The sequence below is a fragment of the Ictidomys tridecemlineatus genome, chromosome 8, assembly GCF_052094955.1.
Source record: "Ictidomys tridecemlineatus isolate mIctTri1 chromosome 8, mIctTri1.hap1, whole genome shotgun sequence".
Taxonomy (NCBI): Eukaryota; Metazoa; Chordata; class Mammalia; order Rodentia; family Sciuridae; genus Ictidomys; species Ictidomys tridecemlineatus.
The window spans coordinates 18,344,093-18,369,875 of record NC_135484.1 but is presented as its reverse complement, the minus strand read 5'-3'; the positions used below and the strand labels follow the sequence as shown (position 1 = coordinate 18,369,875).

Sequence of the window (25,783 nt, the reverse complement as noted above, 5' to 3'; positions counted from 1 at the left end):
TTTCTTCAAGGAATTTACAATAGAATTTTTGGATAATATTAACATTTTATTTACTTTTGAATTTTCAATAAGACTTATTAAATGAAAACTTCTATGAATTTTATTTATAAACACTATTTATTGGTTTCCTGAATGTCTTTTTATATTGTACATTCGTTTTACTTTACCCAAAAAGCATAAAAATAAATCCAGATGTTTGCCAATATTAATGGAGTTTCCTGCCTAGATAGAATAAACAGCCTTACTGAAACAATCTTGCCTGACAATTCATGAAATGATAGTTTTCAACATCCTAGACATCTGGCAAGGAAGAAAAACAGTTCCTGAAAGACAGGAAACAAAGGTAGTATCCCTTTGTCTTAGTGCCTTCATGGAGTTTCTAGGATATGGCATGGAGAAAAGGTATTGAGGCAAAGCCTGACAGACTGCTCAATTTAAGGAGGCAAAACTAAGAGTTTGGGAATACCAAATAAGTTAGAGTGGAAAGAGCTGCAGACAGAGAACCCTGGAGATCTTCAGGGAGTGCTCTATGAGTCCTCTAGGAGTATTCAGTAGAGTACTGTTCAGTCACTGTACATGTGACTGAATTCTCTAACCTGGAAAGAACCACCTGAAAGGAATAAACAATTAGCAGAAACAATGCCTGATCCCAGGTCCAGGAACAGGGCTTATTACCAATAGCCAGACTGGAAAAACTTACATGGGTATGTTATTTTCCTGAGTGCTTAACAAATTGCCACAAACTTAGTAGCCAAAAACAGTAGAAATTTATTTACTCATGAGTCTGGCCAGAGGTACAAAATCAATTTCTCTGAGCCAAAGTCAAAGTGCTGGCAGGGCCTTACTACCTCCAGAGCCTCTAGAGGAAAATCCACCCCTGGCTTCTTATAGCTTCTATTAGCTACTGCTGTTCCTTGATTGATAGCCACATCTTTCCAATCTCTGCTTCTATTCACTCTGCCTTCTTTTTTCTGTGTGTGTCACAGTTTTCTCTGTGTTTCCCTCTTAAAATGATACTTGTAATTGGATTTACAACCCATCCAGATAATCAAGGATAAATTCCCCAGGACAGGCACTTTATCATATCTGTACAGGCCCTTTTTCTGTACAAGGTAACACTTCTGGTTTCTAGGGATTAGAACCTGATATCTTTGAGTAGCCATTATTCATCCAGTGTTCCAGATCTGCCTAATAAATCATAAAAAGACTCAAATTTACTCCTAATATACCAGAGGGAAGCTGAAGAAAACTTAAGAGGAAAGCAAAAATATCCAGTACCCAACAAGGTAAAAATCTCAAGATCTCTGATCCAGTTAGATTACCAAGTCTGCAAAGAGACAGAAAAACATGACTCACAATGAGGATATTCACCGATATTCATCATAGACATAGATGTTAGAATCAGCACAGAAGAATATTAAAACATGTATTTATAACTGTCCAGATATTTTTAAAACTTAGAGACATGGACGATACAAAAGACCAATGTCAAACTTCTGGAAATGAGAAACCAGTATTTGAGAGGAAAAATATGACAAATGGCATTAACAGCAGATTAAACATGGCAGAAAAAATATTGGTGAACTTGAAAGCACAATAATAAAAAAATAATGTGAGTATTTAAACATGGGGCAAATTTATAGCACTAAAGGCCTACTTAATAAAAGGAGATCTCAAAGCAGTGACCTCAGTTTCCACTTTAAGAAACTGAAAAATGGAGAACTTAAGTACATAGATTAAAATAATATCCAATTTGAAATCAGTGAAACAGAAAATAGGAACAAAATTATCACTGAAACCATGATCTTTGAGAAGAACAACACAACAAAATTGATCTCAAGTGGGACTGATTACAAAGAAAATTTACTTATCAATAGTAGGAATAAGAAAAGTTTTATTACTATGTAGTCTATGGATATTACCTGAATAATGGAATATGATGAACAACTTTATGTCAGTACATTCAAAAACTTCGAAAAATGGACAAATTCCTTAAGACACAAATTATCAAAGTTCACTCAAGAGCTTTGTAATGTTGTGAACAACCAATAAAAAAAAAAAAATAAAATATTCTGATGAGAAAAAAAAAAGTTCACTCAAGAAAAAATAATCTAATTAATACTGTATTTGTCAACTAAAGAAATAGAGATTAGTAACCTTGGACCAGGAAAATTCTAGGCCTACCTAAATAGCTTCACTGTTGAGCTCTTTCGATATTTCAGGAAGAAATAATGCCATTTCTACATAACTTCCAAAAATTAGTTTAACACCAAATCTAGACAAGGTTATAACAAGAACACTACACTTAAATCAATATTTCTCACAGATATCAATGTGAAATTCTAAAAATGTTAGCAAATTCAACAGTATTTCAAAAAGAAAATACATTACGAGCCAGTGAGGGTTTTTCCAGGAAAACAGCTGATTTAACATTCACAAATACACCTATGTAATTCAAAAAGTAAAAAAAAAAAAAAAAAAAAAAAAAAGAAAGCAATTGAAACAACCCAACATTCAATCCTGACAAAAATCTCAGCATACATGGAATAAAAAGAGATTTTGAGAACATCTAAGAAAAACTCACATCCAACATAATATTTAGTGATGAACTAAAATTACAAGGGAATGTTCACTCTCAGCACTTATATTCAATATTATATTTAAGGTTCTAATCTGAACATTTGGGCAAGGAACGGAAGGCAGGATGTGAGGGTTGGAATATCCCCATTGGAAAGAAAAAGTGTAACTGTCTTTACTGATAGATGATGTGATCATCTAATTTAAAAATCTATTAAGTTCTACCCAGAAAGCTGCTAGAATTGATAACTGAGTTTTACAGGAGTGCACAATGTGAGATCAGTTATATAAAAATGGTTTTATTTCTGTGTACTAGTAATGAAAATTTGAACATTATTGCTTAAAATGCAATATTACTTTCAGTAACTACAAAAATGTGAAGTGCTTAGAGATAAATTCAACACCTAATGTGAAAGACCTCCAGCTAAACTACAAATATTAATGAAAGAAAAATTTTAAAAACCTAATGGAAATATGCACCTCATTCATGGATTCTGACTCATGAACTCAATAAGAGGTTGATTCTTCTAGAATTGATCTATATTTTCAAGACAATCCAATCAGAACCCTAATTGGATTTTTTGTAAGAAATTAAAAAGTTTAACCTGAAATTCATATGTAAATGCAAGAGAAAAGTAGGCAAGATAACTCAAAAAAGAAAAAATTGAATAGCTAATAACAGCCTTATTTTAAGAATTATTATAAAGCTTATAAAGTAATCCAAAGAAATGAAATGGGCATCAAGATAGACATATTAAGTCAAAGGATCAGAATGGACTAGCCACACATAAGCCTGTGTATGTGTGTATATACTATATGGTCAGCTAATTTTTGAAAAAGGCAGTGCAGTGGAAAAAGATTGCCTCTTCAATAAATGATTCTGAAACTATTGAATACTGAAATGCAAAAACAAAAATGAGCTTTCATTCATATCTCATACTGTACACAAAAATTTGCTCAAATGGGCTGTGGACCTACATGTATACCCCCAAATTATAAAATTTCTACAAGAAACATAAAATATTTGTTACCTTGGTTTAGGTAAAGATTTCTTAGCTACAACACCAAAAGCACTGTCTATAAATGAACAATTGGATAAATTCAACAAACTTTAAAGTGCCTACTCTTCAGAAGACCCTTAGTCGAAATTAAAAGACAAGCCACAGACTACAATTTGGTTAAGCACGTATCTAGTAAAATCTTATATCTAGAATAGATTAGGTATTAAATCTAAATCTCAACTGACAGCAAAAAAAACAATCCAATTAAAAATATGGTCAAATTATTCAAAAAAACATTTCACCACAAAAAAAGATGCTCAGCATCTTTCATTATTAGGGAACTGCAAATTAAAATTCCATAGAAACACCGTACTTGTTAAAAATAGTAAAAGTTAAAAGAGTACCATGTCAAGTTTTAGGCAAAGATACAGAGGATATAGAATTCTCATACAGTAGTGGTAGAAATATAATACAGAACGACTTTGAAAAGTTTAACAATTTCTTAAAATGTTAAATTTTTGTAAACCCAGTCATTCTAATCCTAGTTGTTCAGGGTTTGTTTGTTTGTATGTTTTCTAAACTGTTGATATAATCAACATTTATGAATCTCGGAATAATTATGCTGAGTGAAAGAAGCAAAGTAAAAGGGTACATATTGTGTGTAAAACTCAAGAAAATGCAAATATATTGTAAAGAAAGCAGATCAGCAGTTACTTGAGGATAGAGAATAGAGAAGTGAGAAGAGTTTTCACAAAGGACCATAAGTAAATTTGGATGTGGCAGATATATTCATAATCTTGATTATAGTAGTGATTTCATGGGCATATATATAAGGTGGCTTTCCAAATTGTACACTTTAAATATGTACAATTTTGTACTTCAATTATGCTTCAAAAAACTCTAAAAAATAATAAATTGAGGAATTTTTATTATCATTGAAAGGCAATTAGCCAAAGGACATGTTTATAGACTGAAATGCTTTAGTTTCTTTATGTAGCATTATTTTAATCATACTCTAAAGCAAAAACACAAAGCAGCTTACAATCTTATTTTTCCAAAGAGACTATTTTGATTCCTTAAATAAAACTTACCATAATCATAGAGATAAAGGGCTGGGGTTGTGACTATTTTAGATTTTACCAACATTTACTACTCATTAATAATTCTAAATAATAAAATTAATCACAGTTAAAAATCTTTATTTAAGTACATGGAAAGCACATATTATTTAGTGTTTTCCCCAAATTTATACACTGTGGATAATGTAGCCTCATACATTTAATTTCAAACTTCATTTAAAGATATCTGATTTTAATGTTAACCTATTGAAAAATGACATGTATATTTTCTAAAAATTTATTTCTTACAAAAAAAGAAATTCTTTCTGTAAAAAAGGATATTTTTATATTTTTGTATTTATGTCATTAATATCTGTTTTGGGCATTTATATGTTTTTTTATCTTTAATCCTATTAATATTTCTGAGTGACAGGTATCATTTCCCTTTTGAAAATCAAAGAAACCTTTGTCTAAGAGACTGGTTTGCCTAAGTTTCCTCTGCTAGTAAAAGGCAAAGAATCCAACTCACATCTGTTTTCAAAGTTTATGTTCATTCTACATGGAATACAGTGACTCTCTACAATTGTAATTTTTTCCCTTGTATTTCCTACTCTATATAATTGCAAGCTCATTAAATACAAAATAAGTTAGGAAATATAAGTCATAATTTTAAAGTAAGGTTAAATAAATGTAAGCACATCTTTTACTATCACTATTTATAAATATCATATTACTCTTGGTTTAACATGTTAGACACTCAAATAATATTTGTATTGCCATTATTGTTGCTATAGTTATATCAGTACAGTAGAATTAAGTAATTTTTAAGACCAATAAAATCTATAAAAGGATCTATCAAAAGTATAAATATAAATTAGGATCCCTAAAATACAATTTAAGAAGGTTGGAAATATGCCTAAAATTAATTTAATGTTGATAGAGTCTAACATAATTCCATGTGATAATAGGTTCAATATATCTATGGTAGTTTTAACAAGTTTGAATTATTAAATTTATGATGTTTTTATTCCAATTCTGTGTACTTTAAAAATCCGAAGGAAACAATTATTTTTTCCTTTTCGGATTTGGATTTTTTTTAGATATACATGACAGTAGAATATATTTTGACATATTGTACAAACATGGGATGTATCTTATTCTAATTAGGATCCTATTCTTATGGTTGTACATGATGTGGTCGTGTATTCATATATGAACATAGGAAAATTATGTCCAGTTGATTCTTCTGTCTTTCCTATTCGCATCGCCCCTTCATTCCCTTTATTCCCCTTAGGCTAATCCAATAAACTTCTATTCTACCCACCCCTACTTTATTGTGTGTTAGCATCCGCATATCAGAGAAAACATTTTGACTTTGGTTTTGGAGAGTTGGCTTTTTTGAATTAGCATAATTGTATCCAGTTTCATCCATTTATTGGCAAATACCATTATTTCATTCTTTATGGCTGAGTAATATTACATTGTGTACATATCCCCCATTTTTTTATCTGTTCATCTGTTGAAGGGCACCTAGGATGATTTCCCTTCCATAGCTTAGATGATGTGAGTTGAGCTGTGTCAAATTAGTATGCTAATTTTAAGTCCCTTGGGTATATACTGAGGAGTGGAGTAATTGGGTCAATTATTGGGTCAAACAGTGGTTTCATTCCAAGTTTTCTGAGGGATTTCCATACTGCTTCCCAGGGTGGTTGCACCAATTTACAGTCCCACCAGCAATTATGAGGGTACCTTTTTCCCCACAATCTCATAGACATTTATTGTTACTTGTATTTTTTGTAATTTCCATCCTGACTAGAATAAGATTGAATCTCAGTGTGGTTTTAATTTGCATTTCTCTAATTGCTACACATGGTGAGCATTTTTTCATATATTTTTTGACTCTATTTCTTCTTCTGTGAAATAGAGTCTGTTCAATTCCAAAGGAAACAAAATTAAAATGGAAGGCCTTAAGTCCACTTAACTATTATAAATGAAACTTGTGCCATGTAGTATTAATAATTATCTCTTCCTGTTTGCCATCTGGCTTGAAAGACAACATTAACATGAATATGTCTGAAAGTAAAACTTTTGTACATCCTATTTCAGCCTAGCCCTAAGGAAGTAACCATGAAAATTCATACTTTTACCCCAACTATAATGTAATACTAGAGTACAGCAAAACTCCTTCCTAGAGCCATAGTGTACTTGGCCTTTATATAGTAACTGCTTCTCTTTAATAGAGAAAAATACAATCCCAAAACTCAATATATTTTTAATTTACTTTTATAGCTGCCTTGTAAATAATGTTGTACCATCCATTTCTAACAGAAGCTCTTCTTCCTTCTTCATGTATTCTCAGCAAAATCAGTAGCATGTCAGCAGTCTTTCCTTTCTCTAAACTGGCTTTTACCATTAATGTTCCCTGAAGAATATTGACAGTAATTTCAGGAAAATCTGACAATGTAAAAGGAACCTTTCTCATCATGTCCCTAACAGAATTGTATAAAATTCCAGTTGTATATTAGCATAATTATTTTCCTGTATTTGTTCAAGAAAAAGGAAACTGATATATAAAAGTTACTGATTTTCTAACTCAGCTCAAGGTTGTAATTCTCATTCTATATTTTGTTATTATTACACTGAAATTCTTGACCTGCTAGTAGAAAGTGTAATTCTTTCTAATGTAAGAAAGCCAAATTATAAATTCTCGATCTCGATAAGAATTACATGAAAATTTTGTCTTGAAGATTAAAATCTCCATTCAGTATAAGCAGAAATATCATCTTTGTCTGAAGGGCAAAAAAGGTAATCCAGTAAAAGGAGCAAATAGCAAGTTAGTCTTAGTAAATTGAATATTAGAAACTTACTGTTGAATTATTCAGTAAGTACTTTGATTTTTCAAAATATTCTGCTTAATTGTTTGTGAATCTCAAAAGTTAATGTTCTAAAGTTACATTGGAGAGTTTACAGTGATGCTTTTAATACAGTTTAGTTTCCCTGAAGCTTTAACAATTACATTTGTTTTGATTTTAAAGGAGATGTTGGGTGAACTCTTCACTCCTGTAGAAACACCTGAAGCACCAAACAGGGGATTCTTTAAAGGCTTGTTTGGAGGTGGTGCACAGTCCCTTGATAGAGAAGAACTATGTAAGTTGATTTATTTAATTTGGATGATATATCTTCATAGTACAGAAACATTCAAGTCATGTAATTTTTTTACATGTATAAAATTATGTTCACTCATTCCCTCTTTGTCAGAATAATATATTCATATTTTAAAAGAATAAATAAAATTATTTATTTATTTTATGTCCCAAATCAAGAAAATGTATTTCTCAGGGAACCAAAATCAGAATAGTTTCAAGTGGCTAAAAAGAAGTATTCACAAATTGCATGAATAATTTAAAGAGTATTTATTTACATTAAATGTGATCATCATTATTTTATTTCTGTGATTGTCTTTAGTTAATAACTGTGTCAGTCAGATTTTCATGTCCGTACAAAATACCTGAGAAAAGCAACTTAAAAGGAGGAAAGATTTCTTTTATAAAAGCTCACAGTTTCAGAGGTTTCCGTCTATAGTCGGTTATTTGGAGCCTGTGGTAAGGTTAAGAACGTCATGGTAGAGAGTGTGTGATATTGCAGAGCTCCTCACTGCATGCAGCAGCTAACCAGAGAGAGAGGAGGGGCCAAGATCCCAATTTCCCCTTCAAGGGCACATCCCCAGTAATCCAACTTCCCTTCACTGTGATCTACCTCCTGAAGGTTCCACCAGGTCCTAACTGTGGTATGAGCTGGAACCAAACTTTTAACACAAGAGCCCTTGGGGGACACTTAAGATCCAGACTGTAACAGCCAACCTCTGACTTCCAAAGACTTATATCTACCTCACAATGCAAAATGCATTCAGTTCCCAAATTATCAGCTATTCTGCATTGCTCAAAAGTCTAAGTCTAAAGTCTCCTCTGAGACTCAAGGGAAATTCTTAGCTATGAGCCCCTGTATAAATCAAAAAGAAAGTTACATATTTCCAAGATGCAAGGACACAAGGCAAACAGTCCCATTTCAAAAGAAAAGAATAGAAAAATAGTAAGAATGGGACCAAAGCAAGACCAAAATCCAGCATGCAAAGCATAGCTCCATGTCTGGCATGCCATGGTGGCATGATGTGAGCTCTTAAAATGCTTGGGCAGCCCTGCTCCTATACCTTGCTGGCTGTAGCTACAAAGCCTTTCTCTTTTGCTGGCTCTGCTTGCCTGTAGCTTCCCTCATTGGGTATTCCACCATTCCTAGGCTTCTGTCACTTCCTTGGATCTCCATTACAGCTTCCGCTTCTCTCTCACAGATTCACTCATTGCCCTGTCAAGGTATGCTTTCAGAAACTTATAACTGCCACACACACTGCCTGATTGCCCAGGGTTTAGTTTGGTTTAGTTTTTTGTTTGTGTGGGTTTGTTTTTGTGGGTTTGTTTTTTCTTTGTTTGTTTGTTTGTTTGTTTTTTCCTTTTTTTAATCTCAGTAGAAACCTCCATGACTCCATAACTCTTAGATTCTACATGTCCGCAAAACAAGCATCAGTGGACAGTGCCAGAGTACGCCAGCAACTGGAGCAGAATCCAGGCCAATATGGACCAAGTCTACATTGGTCTCTGAGTCCCTAGACAGCTGAACAGAGGCAAAAAAAATTTACTAAGTGGTCTTGTGCTAGCAAATCTTATGCCCTCAGAACTGTTTTCTCAAACAAAAGCCTTTGAACCTACAGTGAGTAGGGTCTTGCTTGTTCCTGAATTGCCTTCAAGTGATCTTTCCTTTTGTCTCAATGCATAGTACTTGGCTTCTTTTTAAAGTTTCTAATCTTCAATACCCTCACCCTCCTTGACCTTAAATTTAAACATATATTCTGGCCAAACTGCAAATTTTTTAATGCTTTTTGTTGTGCCCTGTGCTCCCAATTGTAATGTAAATTTGGCTAAAAGCAGCCAGCATTATCTTTGGCACTGACTGAATGTTGTGCTGCCTTGAAATTTTCTCTACCAGATTAAATAGTCTGTCGCCTTTAAACTCAGCCTCACTAGTCTCAAGGCATGGACAAAATGTAAGGAAAAAAAATTGCCAAAATATAACACAAGTGGCCTCTAATCCAATTCCCAAGAGTGTCCTCATTTCTATCACACACCTCATCAGTACAGCCTTTACTCTCTGCATTTCTGTCAGCATTCTGTTCTACCTAGGCCCCACCAATATCATCCATTAAGCTCCACTTCCAAGGACAGGAACCCTGAAATAACTCTTCCTCTTTGCAAGGATCCCAAAGGACTACAATTTAAGAGTAAGGGTGAATTGGGAACAAACTAGCCTTTGTCTACACAAACTTCAGCACAGCTTCAAATTATTTGTGTGACTTGGAAAACTTTAAGTGTTCATTAAGATTTTCCCAGACTGCTGGACTCCTCAGAACCTAGCAAATGGGTGAGGAAGGTGGGATGAGTTTCTTTGAAAGAGGTAACATATTCTAAATCTTTAAATATAGGTTTTTAAGTATATAGTCATATAGTCATAGATAACCGGGAACATTGAAAAGTAAAACAGAAAAAGCAGAATTAGGATTGTAGCACTTAAAATATGGAAATTTGCAGACACAATCTATGCAGTAATTATTCATGCATGTTGAATATCCCTTAACCGAAATGCTTGGAAGCAAAAGTGTTTCAGTCCTTAGAATTTTTGGAGTCTTTGAATGTTTGCATAGACTTTTACCAGTTTCAATCTGAAAATTTGGAATGCTACAAAATCTGAAATTTTTTGAGCATCATGTTAGCTCTCAAAAAGTTTTGGATTCTGGACAGTTGGATTAGGGTTGGTCAACTTATATCATGTTCATGATGATAAATAAAAATTCCATAGATAGGGAAAAAAACTAAAATGAAGTACTGGAATTAAAGATGAAAAAAACAAAATGGTGGTCACTAAATAGGCATAAATTGCAAATTTGACAACTTATGAAGAGAGAATTCATAACTTAAAGAAGAAACCATCCAAAATGTGTCACAAAGAAACAAAAACATGTAGAGTATAGAGGAGAGCCCCCCAAAATAGAACTTGCAGTGAGTAAATCTAATACATATTTAAACCTCAAGAAGGAAATATAAAATATGAAGAATCAATATGTAAAGACATGTCTAAATTTTTTTAAAATTGATAAGTGATGCTGATGCACAAATTTAAGAGGTCTAATGAATTTCAGTTGTTTTTAATAAACTCATCAACTAGATAGACATATAATACATTAAACATAAAAAGAAAAATCTTTAAACTGGATAGAGAAAAATGATGTGTCTTTTAACAGGTTATAGACTGATACATCACTTAACAGATAATAAGGTACTCTTTTATATGTTGATAGAAGATAATATTTAATCTATGATTCTATACACAAAGAAAATAGCCTTCAAGAATGAGACATTTTTAGGCAAATGAACAAGAAGTAAGACTTGCCACCACATGCAAGGGAATTCTAAAAGGTGTGCTTGAAATAAAAAGAAAATTATTCTCATTGGAATGTCATAGGTGTAGAAAATAATGATTTGGGGAAAATTGATGTATAAGAATATAAGTATAATTACTAGTTATAATTTTTAGAGTAACTTCTAAAATCTAGAATAATGGCCTATAACTTCCAGATGAATAGTAGGAAAAATCACAGTTGTTCCAAAAGAAAGCAAGAAAGGAAAGAACACAAAACAAATGGGATAAGTACAAAGCACATAAAGGATGACAGATTTAACTTAAATGAAAACAATGGTAGCAAATATAGATAAAATAAATGTTTCATTTAAAAGACAAGGAAAAATTTTAAAATGAAAGAAATGTTCATTGCATGTAAAAAACACCTTTAAAGCCTAAGGACAGAAAGGTTGAAACTTTAAAAGATGGAAAAGCATCAGGGCAAATGAAGAGTCAGCTTGGTATAAGTCTATTAATGTCACAAAAACTAGACATTAAAACACTATTTGAATACAACTAATATTTTCTCTTTAAAGTCAAGAAAAACAAATATTGAGATGACTATTAGAAAAGACAATTTCCCAATCAATCAGTATACCCATTGACTGATTCAACAGGCAGACAAAAACCATTTTGCATTTGGTATTTATATAAAGTAGCACTTACGAGTAAAAATTCGTAGCCCTAAGTATATACTAAGTATTAGAAAAAGAAAACATTAAAGTGATTAAACTGAGCATCCATCTCAAAAAGTTAGAAAAATAGAAAGATAAAGTAAAAAAGATTAAGGTTAACAATGAAATGGTAAATAAATACACAGCAAAAATATATATGTACCAAAGCAGTCTTAGTTTGGGATGCTGTAACAAAATATTATAGACTAGATGGCTTATAAACAATAGAAATTTATTTCTCATAATCCTGAAGGTTAGAAATCTAAGAGCAGGTTTCCAGTAGAGTCAAGTTCTTGGTGAGAGTCTGTTATGGTTTAGATATTAGGTATCCCTAAAAGGCCATTTGTGAGATGTTGCAAGAAAGTTTAAAGGTGAAATAACTGGGTTAGGAAAGGTTTGACTTAATCAGTTGTTTAATTCTCTAATGGGGATCAGCTGGGTGGTAACTGTAGACAAATAGGATATGGCTGGAAGAGGTAGGTCATGGGGGTTGCATGCCTTTGGAGTATACATTTTGTTCCTGGTGATGGGAGCTCGCTCTCTCTGCTTCCTGGGTGCACCATCCTGACCTACTTTTCTCTGCCATACTCTTCTACCAGGTTGTTCTGCCTCACCTTAGTCCCCAAGAAATGGAGTTGGCTTTCTAAGGACTGAGACCTCTGACAACATGAGCACCAAATAAACTTTTCATCCTCTAAAATTGTTCTTGTCACTTCTTTTGATCACAGCAATGAAAAGTCTGACTAAAATAGAGTCCTCTTGGTGGTTTTCAGATAGCCATCTTCGTTCAGTATCCTCACATGGGAGAAAGGAGGCAAGTTAGCTCTCTGGCCCTTATAAGGCCCTAATCTCATTCACGAGACCTCCACTCTCATTACCTAATTACCTCTGAAAAGCCCCATGCCCAACATCACATTGGTGATTAAATATCAACATAGGCGCTTTGGAGGCACACACCATTTAGTCTATAACAAAAGCTAAAAATGTTGATTCTTTTGGTGAAACCAAGCAAGAATAAAGAAAGGAAAAGTGATCACTGTAGGGATGGAGAAAACAGCTATCACTGAAGTTATTATTACCATTTTCAAATGAAATTGACCAAATTATACTATGTGCATATATGAATATATCACAGTGAACTCTACTTTTATGTATAACTATAATGCACCGATTAAAAGAAATAATAAATAGAGGGAAGAACAGTATAGTAGAGTAGAGGAAGGAGGATCAGGGGAAGAGAAGGGAAAATAAACGAAAAGTACTGGGGATTGAATCGAAGCAAATTATATTATATGCATTTATGAGTATTTCAAAATGAAGTCCACTATCATATATAACTACAATGCATTAAAAAATATTTTAATAAAAATTTAAAATGAGGAAATGAAACATAATTTTATTTAAAAATTTTTTATATATTTGGTGAAGTAAATAAATTCCTTAAAAAAAACAAGATGGACAAAAAAAACAATAAAAAAAATAGCAATATACTTATTTGATATTGAAACTGTCATTTCAGACTTCCACAAGTAAACTCTGGGTACAAACTGGGCTCCATTAGTAAATTGTATCAAATATTTAGGGGAAAAAACCTACTTCCACACTGTCTTTTTCAAAAAGATCAAAAAAGAATGTACACTTATCAACTCATTTTAACACGACCATTCTAATAAAAACCTAAACGCTCTGAGAAAGGAACAAATAAAGGCAACTGCCACCTATGAATGTATATATAAAATTCAAAATTTCATATTAATATAACAAATCCAACATTAACCAATGAGGATAATATATCAAGCACAAGAATTCAAAGTTGATTTGTCCTTTTAAAAAGTAAAGATCAATCAGTAATTCACCACATTAAGGACAATTAAGCAAGAAAATAAAGTGTGGAAGGCATGCATATTGGAAAAAATAAAACTCTTTATTTGCAAATAGAGTCTTGCATGAAGAAGATCCTAAGAAATCCACCAAAAAAATTACAGCTATCAAAAAAGTTCAGCAAAAGATATAAGATCAGTATAAAACAACTGCATTTCTATATGCTAGCAACAAATAATCAAAGAAATTAAAAAACAATTCTGTTTGCAATATAAACCCCTTGAAAATAATTTAACAAAAGGAGTAAAAGACATGTACACTGAAAACTTCGAAATATAAAGAAAGTTAGACATAAATAAATGAACCAGCATCTCATGTTCATGGATTGGAAGACTTAAAACTATTAAGATATCAGTACTGCCCAAATTGATGTATACACTTAACAATACCCATTTAAATCACACTGAGTTTTTGCATAAAGCAAGATATTCCTAAGACTCATCAAAATGCAAGGAATACAGGGGCTGGGGTTGTGGCTCAGTGGTGGAGCAAACGCCTCTCATGTGTGAGACCCTGGGTTTGATCCTCAGCACCACATAAAAATAAATAAACAAAGTAAAGATATTGTGCCCATGTATAACTAAAAAAAATTTTTTTTAAATGCAAGGAATACAGATAGCCATACAAAAACTAATATCCCCAAAAAAAGAAGACTAAGGTGAGGCAAAGCAACATGGTAGAAGAGTATGGCAGAGAAAAGTAGGTCATATTGTAATTTGATGTTTTAACGTTTGAGGTTACAAGTTACAATATGACCCAACAGTTTTACTTCTGGGCACATGCCAAGAGGATTTACACATTCTGATTTCAAAATTTACCACAAAGATTTAGTCATCAATATAGAGGGATACTGGCATAAAGATAGATATATATGGGCTGGGGATGTGGCTCAAGCGGTAGCACGCTTGCCTGGCATGGGCGGGGCGCTGGGTTCAATCCTCAGCACCACATAAAAATAAAATAAAGATGTTGTGTCCACCGAAAACTAAAAAAATAAATATTAAAAGATAGATATATAGATCGTGGACTAGAATTGAGAGTTCAGAAGTAAATCTGTAATATTTATAGTCAATTGTGTGTTTTCTGCAAGGATGTCAAGAAAATTCAGTGGTGAAAGAATGGACTTTTCTACAGGAATGCCAAGAAAATTCAATGGCAAAAAGAACTTTTCAACAAATGATATTGGAACAAATGGATATTCGCATACAAAAATAAATAAATAAATGAAGTTGGACCCAATTTCACAGCATATAAAAAATAAACTCAAAAAGGGTAAAAGACCTCAGTCTAAGCTAAAATACAAAACCCTCAGAAGGAAACATAGGTAAAAATTTTTGTGATCTTTGATTAGGCAGTGGTTTCTCAGATATGACACCTAAATCACAACCAACCAAAGAATAAAATAAATAAATTAGAATTTGTCAAAATTTTAAACAGTGCTTCAAAACAATATATCAAGAAAACAGTGAAAAGATAGTCCAAAGAAAGTTAAATATTTGCAAGTAGTATATCTGCTATCTGATAAGATCTAGTATCCAGAATATATAAAGAACACTTACAACTCAATAATAAAGACAAATAGCCCAATTTCAAAATGGGGAAAATATTGAATAGATATTTCTCCCAAGAAAATGTACAACTGATCAATTAGCAGAGGAAAAGATGCCCAATATCATTTTTTATTTGAGAAATCCAAATCAAATCACAGTGAAATAACACTTCACACTCACAAGGTTGGCTCTCAGAGACATACATACAAATGTTAGCAAGAATATGGAGAACATGAAATGCTTGTACATTGCAGATAGGTATGAGAAATGGTCCATGTTCAGAAAATTGTCTTACAGTTCCCTCAAAGGTTAAAACATCAAGTTTCAATATGACCCAACATTTCTACTTCTGGGCACATACCCAAGAGAATTAAAAACATATTCACACAAAAGTTTCTGTAAATGTTCATGATAGCATTATTCATAATAACCAAAAAGCGGAAACAGCCCAAATGTCTATTAATTAATGGATGGATATTCAAAATGTATACATACAATAATATGTTCTTCATACATAAAGGGAAAAAAGCACCGTTACATGCTACAACATAGATGAACCTTAACGTTATTCTCAGTGAAATAAACTAGCCATGAAAGGTTACATACTGTATGAATCCATCACATGAAATGTTCAGAATAGGCAAATGTATAGAGACAAGACTATATTAGTAATTGACAAGGACTGGAAGAGTGCAAACTGACTACTAACAGGTGTGGGGGCTTCTTTGGGAGTGATGAAAGGCTCTGAAATTAGATAGAAGAGATGGTTGTACAGCCTTGTGAATAAACTAAAAACCACTGAATTTTAACCCTTAAAGGTAAACTGAAAGAAGAGGGAATGAAACTGGAATAATTCTTGTAAGAATTTAAGACTTTAATAGGTATTAGACATTCAGGGTCTGGATTCTGAAGGGAAGAGAAACAATGATCCTTTGAAGGAAAAACTTGATCTGTTTTGTAAAGACAGAGTAAATGGAGATAACAAATGTATGATATCTACAAATTTTGGAGACTAAAATAGAATACTGAGTAAATTCATTTTTCTTCTGAGAAAGTCTTTAGGATTATGGAGTAAAACTAAATCAAATCTGTATATTTAAATCTATACATTTGAATGTAAAATCTTTAAGTTAATAATCTCTAATTTTCTGAACTCTTAAGAATAATATTTGATTGTATAAATTGGTGTCAGTATGCTTACTACTCGTTTCAACAGATAATTACCACCCTTTTTTTGCACTTTGTCATGCTGTATGAACTAATATATCAATATGGGTATTTATTAATGTGCCTAGTATTTTGCATGTTTCGAAGAAGTATCTAGAACTGATTTAATACATTATAATAAAAGAAAAACATTAATGATAGTTATATATATAAGTATTCCAGTTATATTGTCATTCAAATAAAAATTTGTAGTAGGATTTTATATTAATAGAAATCTTTAGCTTTTGAATTAACTCTTTCATTTATCAAATCCTTTTAGTTGGAGAGTCATCCTCAGGAAAAGCTTCACGGAGTCTTGCACAGCATATCCCTGGCCCTGGTGGCATTGAAGGTGTGAAAGGGGCAGCCTCTGGAGTTGTTGGTGAATTGGCACGAGCCAGGTTGGCATTGGATGAAAGAGGGCAGAAGCTTGGTGACTTAGAAGAAAGAACAGCAGCTATGTTATCAAGTGCAGATTCATTTTCTAAACATGCTCATGAGGTATGTCTGTCCAACATATATTTCAACAAAAAACCCTAGACAAAGCAAGTATGAACATTATTATACTTATATAGCTGTGTATTTCTGTATACATGAATTTGCTTATATCCTTTGTACAAGCACAAATCCCTGATTTTTGCCACCAGAGGGAACCTTTACAAGAATATGTCTCAGTAACCTTTGATTTCTTACTGAAGTTTATAAATTTGGAAGATCTGCTCACCTTCAGGATCTATAAATAATGCCAACATCTTTGCAACTATTTCTTAGCAAATGCATAACAATGCTAATTTTCCTTAATACCTCAGAGTATACTCTCACCTTGTCCTAGAGAAGGAAATAATTCGCCTCATTGATTCTGCCTGGTAAATCTAAATAATTAAAATGGATAACATTTTGATGTAAATAAACAATACTAAGTTTATCTTGAAACCAATTAATATGATTCATTTTGCATTGAACTCATTTTGAAGTACTTTTAAGTCACGGTAGAGCTCAGAAACAGATGCTAAAAGTAGGGATCTCAAAATGACCTATGATAAACATGTTTTTGTGGACTAACATAGTGCTCCTTAAAAACTGAACTTAAAATAAGACTTTATGTAAAATACACATTTTTTTTCACTTTTGCACTTCTGCCGTTCCATGCTTTGACATGGGGTACTTCCCCATATTTAATTCTTAGATTGTCCCTTGATATTTTGAGTTTGTTGTCTGAAGGAGCCATATCAAAATTATTATTTTTTTTTTACTTGAGCACCTAAATCTTTAATGTTTCAACCAAAAGTCATCTCCTCTTTGCTCAAGAGAGCTGAAATCTAGAATGCATGAAAGAGGTAACATGACCTGGGAAATACTTGTTCAGGACCTCAAACAGATTGAGAGGTCCTTTGTGGGAGTACTTGTACATGTGCCCACATGCACCACAGATGTAGGTTAGTAGCCTTTAATCCAGGACTAGATTTTTGTTGTCAGAGCTCTACCATCTAACTGAATGATCCCTAAGGCAAATAGCATTTTTGACGATTTCATAATATATCCACACTCTAAGTAGTTAGCAAAAAGCTCAAATTCATAGCTTTTTCCTTCTGCTAGATGTTCTTCAGTCATATTAAGAGTCTAAGGAAGATAGTACATTGAGGTGGTTACAGTCATGGCTTCTTGAATCAGACAGCCTGAACTCAAATCCCAGGTTCACCATTATGTTGACATGAGTAGCCCCTAGAAGCCTCAGGTTCTTCATTTATTAAGTGAGAAGAAAAGTAATTTGTAGTTTTATTAGCTTAGTCACCAAATTAGGGTCACCTCTCTTAAGAAATTTGAGGACCTTCCCAGTTAGTTCTTAATGGTTGTAGTCACTTTTTTCCTTCTAAATAGAACAGTTCTTAACACTTTCAATAAAATGATTTGAAGTAAGCAATATAGTAACACTAGAGAATGTTTCAGAATAACAATGTTTTTGAAAAATATTGAAACCAGTTATAAATACCATTGTTCTGGCATTTTAAAAATGTTTCTCTCCCCCCCCCCACTTTCTTCCTCTTTAGATGATGTTGAAATACAAAGATAAAAAGTGGTACCAGTTCTGACACCCAGAATCCAATTAAGTCCAACTTCAGCCAGAGGAAAAAAATTTCCTTTTTTATTTCACTGATTTAAGAAAGTTAACATTCAATGGATGTTCATCGCTGAATACTTTCTAGCACAATCATGCACTGTTTTACCTCAGTCAATTGGCATTAACTGAGGGGCGTTCACACACACACTCAAAATGGAATATATGGTGTGTGCAGGCTGTGAGTTGACAATTTGGATACTAACCAGGTCACGTGTGACAGATGAAGAAACAAAAGGGGAAGCTGAGGAGACATGGCAGGGACTATTCCTTGGATCATTCCTGTATTAAACTTTTATATGCCAAAAGATTTCATGCTGTTGTGTCTGCCATCAGTGTTTGACCTGTTTTGGGGAGAGGCAATAAGTCCAAAGTTCTGAAGCTGAAGTAGTTTGTGTCATCGGACTGGATTATAAACAGTTGTATTGGACTTTCCCTCCCTTAAATTGACTGGTCATCAGTATCATTAGTGAAAAAGAAACAAACTATTTCCCTTTCTTTAGACTAAGCTGAATGGTGGGCTTTAAATAATAAAATCATACACATAGTTGACTTGTGTATGGGCTACTCTTGGATTCTTGTTATTATATACTTGTGTTTAGTTCATATTTTGTCAAAAGCAAAACAAGGTGATACATCACTTTTCATTGAAAAGAAAAGTGTAGAGCATGACTGAATTGCTCATCATTCTGGGAGTTTCCATGTAGTGGCTATGCAGTGTGGAAAGTGAGAAAAACCTCCATTGTGGGGAGGAGAATACTTCAATGTTCTTTGTCCTCGTTCTCATTAATTCAGCTAAAGGTGGATCTGACCAAAGTAGTTACTGGTTAAATTTGTAGAAAAGTTGAAATTGGCTAAGTTTTTAATTTTGCTTGAATTTTTATAAAATGTTTAACCAAATGTACCTTTGCATTATTTAATTAAAATTGCTTTAAAAAAAAAAGTTTCATTATTTCAGTAAAATGCTCAGCTCCCCTTTTAAAATGCCCTTTATTTGCTAACAGTTCCAATACACTCAGGTGATGAGCCAATTAAATCTTAGTGCACATGCTATCGCATGGAAAACTATAAGCATCTGTTGTCAATAAGTATCTATATAAGAGTCTAGTCTGATGACCTACAAAATATTTGCTGTATAAATATAATAAAAAATATGTACATATCCTTTCAAGGTTTTAAAAAGCCAAAGAAAAGGAAAATACTTACACTTTGGTAACAAAATTATTTCTGTAATGGAATACAATGCAAATTAAGATAGCTGTGGACAATGAATGACTGGTTCATAGAATAGCATTACAGACAGGAAAGTAATCACTCCATAGATCTGGAAGCAAGCAATCTAATAATACAGGCTAATCTGAGATCATAATTGATTATTGTTAAAGCAGCAAAGGAAGATCAAAATAGAAGCATTAAAATTAATGTTAATGAAATTTTAATATTGTCTTCTATAAAAATTGTTTTAAGTAATTTTATTTTTCATTAAGATATTATCTGAGCACAAATTGACTGCAAACATGATTGTTTTTCTATTCTATATGATCAGTAAAGCTATATGTAGAACATCTTTTTCATGCACTCTGTTATGCATATATTCTTCCTTATTCTTTTCACTAAGAAAACTTTTGTTTACATTTTATAATGTGCACTGCAGGATGAAAAAGTTTACATCAAAGTTTACTTTAAATATTATTGGGTAGGACCTAAATATATGTGATGTGTAATACAGATGATAAATCAAGTCAAAAGAAATATTTTTAAAATACAGTCATTTTCAAAAGTTTTTGGATTTGTAGAAAGTGCTGATGAATAACGTACTTCTGTTTAGTTTGTATCAGCTGTGTTTGAACATTGAGCAGTTTACAAATTACTTATTTGTATATTATCCAATAGTAGATCCATTGTTCCATGATATGTCACAGGAAATATTAGATTATTTTTATAGGTATAGTTTGGTGGTGAATGCCATCAGTAAAATCAGCAGTAATAGATTTAAGAAAGTTAAGAAGCATTAAGTAAATTAATATATTGATTGATTGTCCATCCATTTGGAAGGTCATGTTAGCTTTATTTATTTTATTTGCTGTGCTATTTTTTGTTATTTTAATATCAACTTTATTTTACTGTCATTTTTCTTGTATATAAAATGAACCAAACTTGTAATTATTTCCAAATTAGAAAAGTAGATAGACTAAATAACCTGAGATGGATTTTATAAGAAAATCTTAAATCAGTGTTTTAAGTTTTTTATTTTATTTTTAAAATTAATCTACAAATCATGTGCAACAATCTAGAGACTCACTTAGCATTAAAAAGCTTAAACTACTTTTTTAGCATAGGAAATAAACTTCTGAGTTAACACTTGATTCAGTCTGTAGATAAGAGTCTGTGTTAATAACTAACCCAGGGAATTTATTGTAATTTGAGAGATATTTTTTTAATGCAAAAAGTAGTAGTCACCAGCAAGCCAGGATTTCAGGAAAACTAACCAAAAAGGAAAAAAGAAAGAAAAAGAAAAGAAGAAAATAAAAGAAAGGAGGTCAAAATAGAAAATATCAGAAAGATTAAAGATTTTTGTGTGCTTTATTCATGTCAGTGTTTTTTGTTGCATTTTGTTGCACTAAAATCATTGAAGTATTCATCAATTAGCCTGTGTCAGTAGAAAGTGGTTTCCCCTTTACGTGCCACATACTCGGTTTGTTTCACTTTGCAAAACTAAAATCCATATACATTGCTTAGAAAGTTATTTAAAATCTTATACTCTTAACAATTTGGAATTTTGCATTAACACCTTCGGTTTGCATTTCAATCATATGAAGTGTTTCCAAAAACATATTATAAATTCAAATAAGCTAATTACTAACTTCTTAATTTTTTTAATTTTTTATGGATGTGAAACAATGCTGCTGTTTGTCTGTTATTGTGTGTAAATATGTTGCAATTTAATTCAGCATAATACTTTAAAGAAAGAAACATTTATTTTACTTACAACTTCTTGTAGGTTCTTCTGAAGTTATTTCATGTAGAGATATGTGTCTTAAACAAGTCTGAAAGTGTTATATACTTTTAGGTTACAGGTGATACTGCAGAAACAGCTGAGGAAAGGAATATGTGGAAGACACCACAGAGTTCAGAGTTTTAACTTGAGTTCTATATTCTAGAGTTTTACCTTGAGTTTTATATTCCATATATGTTTTGCTTGAGGCATTTATCATGTGACGATGGAAAGCTATATCCAAAGGTAAATTTTTTGTGGCAAAGATTTATTTTACATTTTAACTTTGGAGATTTTGTTTATTTGTTTCTGCAAAATAAAGAGCACTGAACTTTAAACTTGAATTTTTCTGCACTTTTTTAGGTAAGGAAAACTTTTATTATCATTTAATCCATTTCTCAGTTTAAATCAAGTGATACATTGTATTAAAAAATACCAAAATCATGAATATGCTGCTAGCTTTACCTTAAACAAACTGATCAGTTTTAAAACCTTATTTAATAGGGTTTTATATAGTTAAAGATAAAAAGAAGTAAAATTATTTCCTATTTGTTTCAGTGTTCTTGGTCTTAAATGATTCCAACACTTTCAGATTTGTTTTACAATCATACAGTAACATGTTATATTTATACATACTGCTAGAGAATATACTTTTGGTTTTAAAATGAAATTTTTATAAATGTACTCTTTAATTTTAAAAACGGTGAACTTGTTAAGTTTTAAGTCAAAGTACTTAAAAAGTATGTATATTATCCATACAAAAAGTTATGTTTTATGCTTATAATAAGAAATATTGATATCTCATATCGAGATACAATTAATTTTAAAAATCATACATCATTTAAAGTCTTCACATGTCAGGAAAGATATTATTGATATAGTTAAAAATACAAAACAAAAAATCTATTGAGCATTTTCAAATGTTATTTTTATTTTGGGGGAAAATGCCCACAACAGTAATTTCAAGGTCTTTCTCAATAGCTACAGCTTGCTGTTGGATGCCTACTTTACCTATTGTTTTAAAATATAACTATAGATATATATATATATATATTTAAAATAGTTTTCCAGGTATTTTCTTCTACCTTTTTTAAAAATAAATTTCCAAAAAATGAAAACAGAGTTTATGTATTTTTGTCAATGAAGGTTTTTATTTTGTAGTTTATAGAATTTATTCCTTATCAGTTTGATACTTGATCAATATTCCTAGGCTTTTTAACTGCTATATCTTAAATGTTCTTTTTTCTTTTCTTTTCTTTGCTTTTTCCTCTTAGGGTGTTCTCTTTGATTGAAGTTTATGCCCACAAAAAGTGGTTGTTTTTTGTTTTGTTTTTTCATTTAAAAATGAATGTGAAGATATGTTTACAGTTTTTGTTAATTGCTCTTCTCATCATTCTGATCAATTTCTTGTAAAATGCTATAGGAATTATTTTTCCTGTGAATATTAATGATTTAATGATCTTACTGCTGCCTCAGAAATTCCAAAGGTTCTGTGGACAGAAAATGGTTGTTACAACCAAAACCAAAAGAAAACTAACTAACCTTTCTCAGCTGAATTAAATGATTTTCATAACTTCCCAATTATTAGGGTTCTGACATTGCTTCCTTTAGTCACTAATACAGTCTTAAATTTTATTAGTCATAATTCATTTATAAATTGAATACATGACTACTTGTAAGTGCTCTTTTTATTTCTCTCTTTATGTGAAGGAAAAAAAAACATGAATGTCAGTTTTGCCAGTACTTTGCAATGAGGCTTATAGTTTAATTTGAAATTTTATAGTATGTGTAAATACATCAGTATTACTTTATTGTAGGTCGTTTGAGGCACTTAAAAAGGGAGGTACATTAATGGCAATTGAATTATATTTATTTTAATTTGTTTTTTAAAATACTTTTGCTATTTTGTGTTGTTCAACTGAAAACAATGTAAGGAGTTGAAACGGACTCAATATAACAGTGGAAAGCAATGCAAAGAAGATAAATCATGTTTTAATTTCTTTCATTTATTTTTTTGTAAATAAACAGTACTGTGATACTTTAGGTGTGATCTCTGCTCAACATGGTAGTTAGAAGCAGAAAACCTTTTGCTTTCTAAGTTATACTATGGGTTCATTGTAAATGCATTGCCAAAAGACAATATAAGAGAGAGCAAGATTTAGTTTCTAACATTGTCCACGTCAAGGGCAAGCATGCTTGGTATAGAGCTCTAGCTTGTGTATCTTAAGCTGTACATGCAGGTGTTTTTTCAGTCGCTACACTTTTTTTTTTCTTTTTTAATCTTGCTCAGTCCCAGTAACTATCTCAAAGGTAATTGCTGGAATATGCATTTGAAACAAGTTTTTTTAAAAAAAATCTGTGTACTGTATCATTAAAAAAAAAAACTGCAAACACTAAAAAATGTGTTAAAACTTTGTAGTTATTTTGCATTCCTGTACTTTATCAGCAAAAAAAAAAAAACTGTCATTACATCAAAACTTTAAAATTAGGTATTGAAATATTTTTGTAAATAAATACCATTAAGCTGGTATTTTAAAAAAATGTATTATAAATTGTTTCTGGAAAATGTTCATATATATGTATGTCTCTTTATGCTGAAGGGCTCTGATAGGGCAAAATAAAATATTCTAACCTCTCCTGAAACTAAACAAGCCCTTTTTCTGGGAAATTTGTTTTAATATTTTTCTGCATTGTGGAATTAACCCATCAGTTTAAATTAATAAAATAGTAACAAAGATTTCCACCTCTCTGAAGGGAAAATCAAGGTAATCAGGTAATTTAAGCAGGCCAGCTATATTTTTCATAACTATCTAAATCTTTTGGTTTAAGTCACCTCCCTCTGAGGTGGGGTGGAAAGGACAAGGATGGAATAGGAGTCAAAGGACACAGGAATTAGATCTAGATGTGTGCTTATTGGTATCAGTGTTCAACTTCTTGTACCAAAAACGAATACCAGGAATGAATCTAGAATAACGTAACTGAAAGAAAAGCTATTTATTTGTTGTCGTTTCCATTGCATTTTAGAATAAAGTATATGCTAGTTTTCTTATTTGACTTTGAATGTGTGTGTGTGTATATATATATATATATTTTATATATTTCATCATTGTTATAATAATTATGATACATACATGCACACATACATTCCTACTGTGGTGCTTATCTGTACCACATGGTGGCAGTAATGTCTCACCATAGGAGCTGTTAACAAGAAAAACCTATAATTTTACAAGGGAATAACCACCACAGGCTTTACAAAGGTTAATTTTCATAATGGATACGTTTTATGTAGAAAATTATTAAACAATCAGATATGAAATGATATCTTCTATTTTTATACAGTAATGTAAATCAGTTGATAGCATGATCTGGTTTATTATCAAAAGAAATATTTGTATTTTTCCAGAAATATATAGGTATAAAGTGATAAAATTTTGAAAACTAAAGATTGTTTTACTGTCTAGTAATGCCTTTTAAAAGTTATCATTACTTTGAGTGTGTCCTGTGTAAATAGTACAGAGTCCTCCAGTGCTTTAGATAGAAATATACTTGTCATTCTCTTCATAGAATTTTATAGGAAAATCCTGATTTTCCTCCGTTACTTTAATGTTTGCACTTTCCTACTTTTTTCAGTTTTTATACAAAAGTATTTTGTCAAAGTTACCCTAATGAAAGTTTGCAAAATGTTTATTGTTTAGACTAAGACATCTTTTAAAGAAAAAAGCCAATCACTTTTTTTCAAATTTTGTTCCTCTTTTTAACATCAATACCCAACTATGTGTTCTAATCATTGAAAATGTATGGAAACATTCTAATCATTGGTTTTAGTCACTTATATTTGGTATTATTTTTTAAAAAAAAAAACAAAATCCCATAGCTTTTTTATAAATAACTACGTTCAAAAACAACATAGAAGATTCACTTTTAATAAACATAAAGTTTTATACAAGATGGAATGAATATGCATTACTATCAAAGGAAAGAAGTCTAAGAACTTCATCTAAATATCAAGCTGCAGTTATTATTAACGAATGTGCTTGTTCTCCCAAACAGGAGACCACCCACTGCCTTGAGCATCTCTGACAGCTCTTCTCTTAATCTCTTCCCCATGTCCTTCTTAGTTCTCTCCATTCAGTTCTGTCCCTGTCGCCTTGCCTCACTGCAAGTCTCTTTACTCTTCTGTTTTATTTAAACCAAGCACTTTCTGCTCACTGAGGGAGG

General features: G+C 31.8%; 1 protein-coding gene across 9 annotated transcripts in view; it reads left to right on the top strand.

The window, feature by feature from the left end:
- Stxbp5 (syntaxin binding protein 5) overlaps window positions 1-24,616 on the top strand; it is a 164,221-nt gene extending 139,605 nt beyond the window's left edge. For all 9 annotated transcript variants that reach the window (XM_078018936.1, XM_078018934.1, XM_078018933.1 and 6 more), the window contains 3 exons: window positions 7,672-7,783; window positions 16,732-16,952; window positions 18,500-24,616. In XM_078018936.1, coding sequence (XP_077875062.1) covers window positions 7,672-7,783; window positions 16,732-16,952; window positions 18,500-18,541 — 375 coding nt within the window. In that variant the 3' untranslated portion in view covers window positions 18,542-24,616. The remainder of the gene's footprint in view (window positions 1-7,671; window positions 7,784-16,731; window positions 16,953-18,499) is intronic.
- Window positions 24,617-25,783: the final 1,167 nt, after the last annotated feature.